Source organism: Ranitomeya variabilis, chromosome 7 (assembly GCF_051348905.1).
Source record: "Ranitomeya variabilis isolate aRanVar5 chromosome 7, aRanVar5.hap1, whole genome shotgun sequence".
In the NCBI taxonomy this organism is placed as follows: domain Eukaryota; kingdom Metazoa; phylum Chordata; class Amphibia; order Anura; family Dendrobatidae; genus Ranitomeya; species Ranitomeya variabilis.
The window spans coordinates 28020773-28031784 of record NC_135238.1 but is presented as its reverse complement, the minus strand read 5'-3'; the positions used below and the strand labels follow the sequence as shown (position 1 = coordinate 28031784).

At 44.2% G+C, this 11012-nt stretch overlaps 1 protein-coding gene across 1 annotated transcript in view; it reads right to left on the bottom strand.

Moving 5' to 3' along the window:
- Positions 1-494: 494 nt before the first annotated feature.
- The window catches only part of USP31 (ubiquitin specific peptidase 31), a 47913-nt gene continuing 37395 nt past the window's right edge, over positions 495-11012 (bottom strand). The window contains exons 14-16 of the mRNA XM_077274729.1: positions 9120-9278; positions 8543-8695; positions 495-7149 (exon numbers count right to left, since the gene is read on the bottom strand). Coding sequence (XP_077130844.1) covers positions 5750-7149; positions 8543-8695; positions 9120-9278 — 1712 coding nt within the window. The 3' untranslated portion in view covers positions 495-5749. The remainder of the gene's footprint in view (positions 7150-8542; positions 8696-9119; positions 9279-11012) is intronic.

Below are 11012 nucleotides of genomic sequence, written 5' to 3'. Positions count from 1 at the left end.
TAAGAACTCACATCATTCCAAGACCTGTGCTCCTCACCATGGACTACAGCACCATAGAAGGGGCTATTATGTAGTGTGTTGTAAAGGTTGCAACCTCCATTTTCAGGGGGGGGGGAAACCATTGAGAAGCATTATTCTCGTCATCAGTGCCTTGTGCATGACAGTTTTTCATGGCGGAGAACTAGACCAAAAGGTTGCCCTCCGTAGCCGCCATGAGACCAGACTGTGGATGGCCAGCAAAATGGCGTCATTGCCCTCAAAGCGGTCAGCGACACACCAATGCTTGAGACGATTAAACGGAGGCGGCAAACCATTTCACACATTGGAAGGGAACGTTGATCCGTTTTTTTAAGCAGCAAAAAAAATAGGACTAAAAAAAAAAGTAATCAAGAAACATCCTATATAAATGTATCCTAGTATTTGGCAGCCAGATAATAGAGGAATAAAGATGACACTACAGACTGCACGACTTCACTTTCGTTACATTTTCATTATTCTTTTTTTTTTTTTTCTCGTGTGCACGAAACAGCGCCACTCTTGTCCAACAGTGGTGTCTGGTATTGCAACTCAGCTTCATTTCAGGGGACTGAGCTGGAACGCCGCACACAGCTTTGTGGTTAAGAGTGGCACAAGAATAGCCACGGTAGGTATATACAGCCCGGGTCTAACGCTCGTTCTTAATGTATTACTGGCATGCAAAGCGAAAAGCAAATGTATGGTCAGACAAGATTTGGGAAACAAAAATGTCCCGTGAACAGGTATTGAATCAAACTTGGTATCACTAAATGGGGAGACGTTAGATGGTCAGCCAGCCCCCTCTAAAAACCCATCTAAGGTGTATGGCCAGTGTAGCAGTAGTAATGATGCCACTGCCAATGGGTGCAACAGCCTCTCCAGAGAAATAAGCAATTTGAGTCGAGCTGTCTTGTGGTGGGGTTGAGTCCGGTGCTCAGCATCCTCGGTGCACCTGCCACTTACTAGGCCCGGCGGCGTTTGCCATGGTGGCGATACCCACATCACACTGTTGGGTGAGGTCTAGTGACGAGGCCACTGCATTTTAGGTAGATTTGGAAATAAATTTGCGTAACCCGGTATTAATCTGTGGTCCTTGACGGGAGTCCTGAGAACCACCTCGTACTGGACGGCATCCCTGACGCCTCTTTTGGTTAGCGGATGTGGCGTAATGTCATCACTGCGGCGTTGCACCTGACCGGCTAATCAAAAGAAGAGCCCTGACTGCCAGGAAGCGTTTCTCAGCACTCCCGTCCGATGGCCACGTATTATAGATGAGGCCGATTGACCAGGGTTTGCAAATTGATTTGCACAAACTCTATTCTCAGGGACTAGTAAGCACAAGAAGGACCCATGATTCCAGCAGCAGAAGTGAGGTCCAGGCTACCATGAAAGCCTGGACAAAGTTGGCCCCGAACAGCGCAAATCAAATTGCTCATCTCCACCTCTTCTTTGAACATCACATGTTCTGAAAAACTTCGTATTCTGGGCCCTTAAAAACATAAAAAAGGGTCTAAAAGATAATTCTATAAAATGCACGTCACCAAATTATTTGCAAGCAGCATACAAGGTCAACATGCTCTAAAAGTATACGAAAACAGAAAAAAAAACCTTTATAAAAGGTTTTAGGCCTAAAGTGAATGTCCATTCTTCAATACCATCATGTTCAGGGCACCAAATCCCATGCATAGACGTAAGAGGGATAGATAAAAGGCTTTAAGTTATTTTTATGGTGTAGAAAAGTCCAAAAGTATGGTGTATACCATATATATGAACCTTTTAGAGGAAAAAAAAAAAGATTTTAGGCCTTTAAAAAAGTTGCAATCATGTAATTCCCCTCCTGCACAGATAGAGAAATTCTGGCTGCCTGCATCTGCCACTAGAGGGCGCTCACTGCACATTGTTTTATTATGGGGTTCTAAGTAAACAGTATCCAGCAAGTTCATAAGCTCCCTCTAGTGGTGGCTACAGGTAGCTACAATTGTTTTTTTTTTCTGCATGGAATTTGGAGCGCTGTATGAGAATGATTAACTTTTGGCGGCTGTAAATATAGATTAAAGAAATCAGTACAAGATTTTGGACCTAGAAAAAAAACACGATGATGAAAAGTGGAGATTCACTTTAAAAGTATCACTAAAAAAAGGGGACAATTGTCAGATATTCATCCAATGTGAAGTGTGTGGTATAAAACAGCTGGACAATAAAATGACCCAAGAATGCAATAATCGCTACAAACCTAAACAGTAATGAGAATTTCACATTCTGCTTCTCATCCCAAGTTTCTGCCGCCAGTTATTAGAACGATAAGGTCTTGGAAAAAGCGACCTTGTACAGCTGGCACGACACGCTGACTTTGAAAGCCTGGGGCAGAGCAATGATCGCTAGGCAGAAAAAAAAGAAGTCCGACATTACGCTGCCAAACGTCAAAGGACGATGAAAATGAGACCGCGCTATGCAAAGGAGACTGCGTAACATTTAGAGGAGCCTATTAAAACGTGACATTCGCTTTAACCTTTTGGGTCCGGTCTATAGTGTGGCGGATTTTAGTTTTTTTTTTTATTAATTCACAGATTTGCATAATATTTGCAGCTTGGAGCTCCTCCAGCCTTACAAGCGGGCACTAATGCATATGCTGAAGAAACGGATTTCACCGCTGTGGAGCAGCATGGAGAAAATGGAAAAGGGCGACATATTGAGTGAGACCATAAAGTTTCCAAAAAGAGTCTTGTTTTTTTATTAAAATTGCTATTTTCCTTAGCATCTTGGTGTCTCTGCTTGCTTTCAGTGAAAAAAAAATATATTATTTTTAGTTAATATACTGCCACCTGGAGGCCGATACTAAGAATGCACTAATGCAATTACTGAACGCATCCAAGGTTAAGACAGGTCTGAAACTCAGACACATGTCTGCCTCCGAATGACACTAAGCTAAAATGCGTAACAGTGTCGGCTGCCCCAGGTCTACCTTGGTGGTGAGGAGTCAGCTTGATGTATTCTTAGTGCCATGATACTAACCCATTGATCTTGTGTCCCCCAACAAAACAACCAAGAAACATTCTTATTACGGCTGAAAGCCTTCCTTTCAACTAAAAAGCAGATGCATGGCTCGTTACATTGCATCAGAACTCTCGGAGTACAGACAGACTCCCGGAAAGTAAGCCAAGATCTTGCCCATATAGCCAGTATGGCAGAGCATGGAGGCCATCTGGCTTTCCAGTTCTGCCACACGGGCTACCAGGTGCCATTTGTACAAAGCTATTCTCTGTAGTTGTGGATCCGAATCTAAAAGAGGAGAACCAGAAAGCCACAGTAAGGAAGAGTTATACCGACATTTGCCCCCACGGGCATAGAACTCAAGAAATCACTGCTGGATAGAAATTGGGCAGAATTTATGAGCCCAGTAATGCTTCGTCCTGAAAGATGGGCCAACCAACATGCCAAGCAAGGAGCCAGGCGTTACTAACCAGTCGGAGTGATTGAAGGGAACTTTCCTGTGTATTTTGCACTGCTTAGGTCATGGAAATATAGAAAATTGCATATTTGCACTACAATTTACAATTTTTTTGTGGCACTTTTGAAAACTGGTAGGAAAGAGTGGGCCTGGATATGACCACAGATATGTAAGAAGCCAAAAAATGGTACAAAAAAAATTGTGCAAATTGATGCCCGCTGATCGAAAGAGTAGATTTCATTCCCTGGCTTAAAGACAAGCCCAATTCACAAGCAGTGTGCACCTTTTAATAAACGAGACCCATTTTATTACAATGCAAATTGACTTAAAGCTGTGGAGCAGAAACTCCGAGTCGTTGAGATATGGAAAGTTTCTGCACGCCTCAAAAAAAAAAAAAAAAAAAACCGCCATGTGTCCATAGCCCAAGACCAGAATAAACAAAAAACTGCCCCGTTATTAGAAACGACGACCTTGGGAGTCTTCAGCCTCAAAAATGGCTGCGGTAACGTAACTATGCAAAAACAAACAACAATAACCAATGATGCTAAGTGATAAAACGTAAAAGCTACCACTCTGCGGCCATAACGACCCCCAAACACACGAGAAGAGATACTGGGACACTTGCAAAGAGGTGAGAGCAGTGAGAAAATTGCCACTATTTGTTTGCATAGGTTACAAGTGCGTGCACATTCAAACTCTGCCATGCAAAAAATAAGAAAAAGTGCCTGAGCAAAAAGGGACAGAAGATTAAGGAGAGGTCCGGCCGAGCGTCCAGTAGTGTGCCAGCCTGTGCTATAAAAATGAGAAAAACAAAAAGTACACAAGTACTATTTCACTAATTCTTTTTTTTTTTCGCCCTCGAGCAGCACTGAAAAGATACAACAAATGAATAAAAAACAAACATAAAACAAAAAACTATTCACTTTTGTGTCCAGCAGCAATTTGTAGTGTTCTACTATATCGTACTCGGCACGTTCGTCACTAAACTAATGGAGGGGGAGCACCATGTGATTGGCAAATCAGAAATGGCAGACATGGTGGTCTGCGCTAAAAAGCCAACCTTTTAGGAATGTCAGTTGCTGTACACGAAAAGTATCATAAAGTCTTCCTCTGTGACGAATGATCGTGGAATATCCAATACTGCTACAAAGGCTGCCTTGGGATAATATCACAATTCCTTCCTGAGGTCAAACATGTGGTTAAAAAAAAAAACAAAAACGGATGGTGCAAGATAGAAGAAGAAATATGGAATCAACCCGTCGTTAATAGGTTACGATAAGCCCCCACACAGTAAGCAATAAAACCGTATGCTATACATTACCGTAGGCCCAAAGCGTGTTTTGCAGAGAGAGCACCAGCCATCAGTCTTGCAGGTCGGCATTTATTAGAGCAGCTTCAGAGCTCGTTATTATCGGGTGTATATGGAGCGTGGATTGGCGGTGAGGATTTACAGTCCGACCCTCCCTGTGCTTACCGACGCTTTATATTAAGTAGCATTATACAGTGCAATGGTACTGCATAGGCCGGAGGCATGACTATAACATGAGAGGGCGCAAAGCGGTACGTTATCATACGGGGCAAAAACTACCGCTACAACGGGAGAAAGGTAATACCCGGGAGGTCTAACAGCTGACCGGGCATTGGTTAGTTTACAGAATTAGCCTCTATATGTAGACGTAGAGTAACACCACTAATATGATATTAAGAGCGGGATATGAGAAGTCAACATGGCGGCAGATTACCTATATGCAGGTGATATAATGGGATAATGGAGAAGAGCCTAATGGGGAGAGAGAAAGTGCTCTGCTGACTTCCAAAAAGGGTAAGCAGTGCGGAACGTCAGGGAAAGATGGAAAGGAACGTTTCCTCTGTAGGCAGAGAAGTCGCCCAACCTTCGCCTCTCTCTGTGCCAAGAGTCACAGTTGGGCTTTGGTAAGGAAGATAAGAGAGAGAGATAAAGAGCAGCATTCTGTTGGCAGAAGAGAAATCAAAGTGTTTCCTCCTCTTCCCTTGAGAATTAGGACAAGCGGGCAATGTTCAGCAGGACTGGCGGAGTAATACAGTTCAGCTGCTGGTAAGGGGCATGGCTCACTCCAGCAGGATCGACGCAACAAAAGTCAACTTCCATGCGCAAGCGATGCTGGGAGAATACAAGGACGAGACCCTTATCCCACAAAAGATTAAAAAGAAAAAGTGCATACATTCCCATACAACAGCGTAGGCAGGGACAGCGTCTCCTGCAGGTACCTGCAGTCAGGACTTGTGCGGCTGCCCCTGCACCCTGGGTCACTGGGCTTTAGGCAATGGCTTTGTTGAAGAAGGGAGTTTTTTAAGGTACTTATCACAAGTCTTTTTCCCACCAGGCGATGACTGGGCTTGTCTTTCATCAGGGGAAGACTTGGCTTTGTTTTGAGGTAAGGCAGAATGCTTTTTTGGACTTGGGGTGACCTCAGCAGTTGGTGACAACGGCGCAGCTTCTGGTTTCTCTTGACCTACACCCTTGGTTCCTGACGTTTTTTTAGATAAAAGGCTCGTCTTCCCCAAGTCTGCGGATCGCCTGTTTTCCTTCTGCCTTAGAGCAGACTTAAAGAAGCTCAGTCCCTTTTCCTCTGACTTGCTGTCCCGCTTGAGACTAGACCGTGCTGCGGCCTGAGGTGTGCGGAGGCTAGCCATGGAGGAACTTCGTACAGTCCGACTATCTGCTGGAGTATCGTTGCTTTTGGGATTTGCAACACGGGTGGTGTTGCTGGGTTTGGTGATGGAGCCTTTGTCTGAACCCAGGCTTACTTTAGATGTCTCCCTGCTGAGAGTCTTTTCGGGTGCTCTATGCTTACTGGAGGAGCTGGATATAGAAGAGGTTCTAGAAGAAGGAGCAGGTTTTTTCGGTGCTGGAGAAGAAGTATTTACATGTGCAGAAGTTGAGGATTTTGGCCTCGGCTGAGACACAGGGGTGGAGGCTTCCTGTGGTTTCCCGGGGTCTTTCTTCTGCTGTGTGGATGAACGACGTGTAGGAGTTTTGACCTCACTCCTCTTGGTTTTGGAGACCGGCTTCCCACTGCTGTTAGGTGCAGAAGATGTTGTCTTATTACTTTCTTTTTCTGGGGTCCGTGTTGTCTTCTCCTGCCCCGTTGACACTTTACTGGTCACGGGTTTCTTCGTCTGTATTTCCTCGCTCTGTGGCGACTCGCGGACGGGGGATGAACTCACAGAATCACTTTGATCAACAAAGGCGATGTGGTTATTGTTATCTATAGGATCCAGTGGGTTACTGCTTACCAGCTCTGCCGCAGTCTTTACTGTGGGCTCTGCAGGCACAGTTTTCTTAACCACTGGATCTTTCTGAGCTGCGCATTCAGCTACTGCCAATGGTGCCCGGCATGATGCACGATGCTCACGCCGAACCCCTTCAAGGTGATCATGGAGGCTGCCGGACAGATTGCGAAGGCTTCCGAAACAGGATGTTGACACGTGGTCATCGGCCTCACCGATCTTGCCGAGGGAAGACCCGTGTATGGGCGAGTCTGAAGGGTGACGGCAGGAAGTGGCTGCACGCAGGTGGAGTTTTGCTGCTAAAGACCAAGATGGCCTAAAACCATTCTCATTGGAGACAAGAGGACTGGTGACAGAAGCTCGGCCAGAGCTTTGACGCTGGACACTGCGGACAAACGGCCGGGAAGAGAAGCCACCTAAGGAAGGAGAAATATATTACAAGTCCATGTATGCAAAATACAAGATCGACAAATACTTTCATTATACAAACACCAATGAAAACTAAGCTACTAAAGCTCACACGGAGCGGTCAACATGTCTGCAGTTTTCTGAATGACAAACTGACCCGTCAGTCACCACAAAATGGGGACGGATGCGCGTTCTCCTGGACATCTAGACTGCGTCTGCTTACTGGTAATGACCATCGGTGTTGTGATTATACTCCTGCATACATGTTTTAGGGAGGATGAATTTTGATGAGGGATTATGATGGTCTCTACCACTTATGACCTAGCAGTAGATTATTTTTATGTGTATTCTTGCCTATTTTCTTATACATTGATATTTCTGTATTTTGATATATCGTATAGGGGCAAGGGACTATACTATGCTTATTACTAGATGTTCCCTTTTGCACAGCATGCATGTGGGTTATGGTTTAGCATATTTCACTTCCCTTTACCAGGGTCTGTGGATTTTAATAATAAAGTTTGGTTATTTTTTGAGTAATTTTAACCAAAATATTTGTGTGTGTGTCTGTTATAGTCACCACAAAATGTGGTAGATTAGGAGCAAAAAAACCCCGAAAACTATCAACTCTCGGAGCTTTAGGTCGCAATTGGATTATGGCTTCAATACTTGGATCTTCCCATGCTTTTACTAGGTCAAACTAAAATCATAATAAGATTCTATGGTGATCTAAGTTTAAGTAAAGTGGTTTTCTGATCTTCTTTTAAAGGGTTTGTCTCAAAATAATTAATGGGTAAAATTGCACACCGATTGCAAAACCAAGCCACTTAGGATTTTTAATAACAAATTGCTATCGGTTCTCAAGAAAGAAAGGTTTGTTAATTCCAAAGTTTACTGTAGCTCATTGCCTTGGATACTGGTCAGAGGTGGCCAGTTGCCTAGGCAGGAAACACAGTGGTTGCAGGCTCTTTGCTATAGAACTTGCAAGCGCTGATTTGAATATCACCGAATCCAGCCCCCGAGCTTTTCTGATGGTGCAAAGCTGCAAACAGTTTGGAGCAGAGGAGAGACCATGGACAGGCCTCCATACACATTTGAGGAAAGTTGGCTGAATACATTGATTTCGGTAAGACTGGGACAATCTGATGTGAACGTGGGCCTCCCGAGAAGCATTGGGCAGCTGGAATTCCAGTTCCCGATATTTGTTTTAAGGGGAAGCAATCAGTCGCCAGCAGCTTTCTCCTCCACACAAACACTTGGTTGCACTGTGTGCCCATGTGTATGGGGAAGTCAAAAGAGATTGCTGATCGTTATCTAATTTGTATTGTAGGAGCAGCATCGCAAACACTTGAAAGCCGCCATCACAAATTCTCAGATGAGAGCAAAATATTTAATTCTCACCATCGTCCTCACTCCTCTCTCCCGTCAGTTCCACAGACTCCGCTAGTGATGCCAAAGAGGTTCGCCTGGAAGAGGCAGCAGATGCAATACTGGGTTGTCGGCTGCCGGGTAGTCTTGAGATCCAGTGATCACATAAGGAGGAGCTCGTGGATCCTGCATAGCACAAGAATGCAGATCATCAAGCACTAACCTGAACACACTGTCTGGCATATAACTTTTACTTTACTGCCAACAGAAGAGAAACACTGTGCATACATAACAGCAGAAACAGAACTAGTGATGAGCAAACGTGCTCGGATAAGGCATCATCTGAGGATGCTCGGTTGCTAACCGCGTGTCTTCGGTATGCTCGAAAAATATGTTTGAGTCCCCACAGCTGTTTATCAGCCGCAACACATGCAGGGATTGCCTGTCTGTTAGGCAATCCATGCATTTGTTGTGGCTGTCAAACAGCCCCGAGACATGCAGCCACCAGGACTTAAACCAATTTTTCGAGAACACCGAAGATACTCTGCACACACGCATGCTCAGATAACACCTATACGAGCATGTTCGCTCATGACTAAGCAGAACGTACCTGCCACAGAACTGTTTGCAGACCAGGACGGCACAGCCGCTCTGCGCTGGTAGAAGAGGATGTAGGCCGTCGGTTTACACACTTCATCCTCTGCGAGGGCCTGAACGTCGCTGTCGTCAAAGCAGTACCACAAACCGTCCACAGAGTTCTTACAGTAGGCTGAGACAGAAACACGCTGGTTACACCAAGAGTCGGCATCGGTGACAGTTCTCACGCTGGGGAACATGGGTGGAGGGGTTGTCTGTATTCCCAGATACAACTATCTACACTTAACTCAGTAAGTGATGGCAAATCGCTAGGATATGCCACCATGAAGGGGGGTATTCCACCTCCAATCACGAGCACATTGAGGGGAGTGCGGGGTAGGTAATGTTACATCTACTGATATGTAGCAATGTACCTTTTTAATGATCCCCCACAAATCCTGGGAATTCACAGGGGCGTTGCCAGCCACCCACTGAAGCAAATCTCCATTCAAGTGGATGGGGCTGGCTTCAGTTCCCTGCATGGCTCAGTGGCCAAGAGCACCGCTGTGCAGGGAAAAAAAAAAATCTGAAGTTGGTAGCACCAAAGCAGTGCTGTACTCACTTCATTCTCTGGATTTGTGGGTATTTGAAAGATCCTTAAAGGGTTAATCGCATTTTCACAAATGGGTATCGTCGGATAGTGCTTTCAATTTTTCTATTTACTGCTTATTAAAATTTTTAGCTGTTCTTCAGATAACACTTTTGTTTAACCCCTTCACCCCCAAGGGTGGTTTGCACGTTAATGACCGGGCCAATTTTTACAATTCTGACCACTGTCCCTTTATGAGGTTATAACTCTGGAACGCTTCAACGGATCTTGGCGATTCTGACATTGTTTTCTCGTGACATATTGTACTTCATGATAGTGGTAAAATTTCTTCGCTATAACTTGCGTTTATTTGTGAAAAAAACGTATATTTGGCGAAAATTTTGAAAATTTTGCAATTTTCCAACTTTGAATTTTTATGCCCTTAAATCACAGAGATAGGTCACGCAAAATACTTCATAAGTAACATTTCCCACATGTCTACTTTACATCAGCACAATTTTGGCACCAAAATTTTTTTTTGTTAGCGAGTTATAAGGGTTAAAAGTTGACCAGAAATTTCTCATTTTTACAACACCATTTTTATTTTTAGGGACAACATCTCATTTGAAGTCATTTTGAGGGGTATATATCATAGAAAATACCCAAGTGTGACACCATTCTAAAAACTGTACCCCTCAAGGTGCTCAAAACCACATTCAAGAAGTTTATTAACCCTTCAGGTGTTTCACAGGAATTTTTGGAATGTTTAAATAAAAATGAACATTTAACTTTTTTTCACACAAAATTTATTTCAGCTCCAGTTTGTTTTATTTTACCAAGGGTAACAGGAGAAAATGGACCCCAAAAGTTGTTGTACAATTTGTCCTGAGTACGCTGATACCCCATATGTGGGGGTAAACCACTGTTTGGGCGCATGGCAGAGCTCGGAAGGGAAGGAGCGCCATTTGACTTTTCAATGCAAAATTGACTGGAATTGAGATGGGACGCCATGTTGCATTTGGAGAGCCCCTGATGTGCCTAAACATTGAAACCCCCCACAAGTGACACCATTTTGGAAAGTAGACCCCCTAAGGAACTTATCTAGATGTGTTTTGAGAGCTTTGAACCCCCAAGTGTTTCACTACAGTTTATAACGCAGAGCCGTGAAAATAAAAATTATCTTTTTTTTTCACAAAAATGATTTTTTAGCCCCCAGTTTTGTATTTTCACAAGGGTAACAGGATAAATTGGACCCCAAAAGTTGTTGTCCAATTTGTCCTGAGTACGCGGATACCCCATATGTGGGGGGGGGGGACCACTGTTTGGGCGCATGACAGA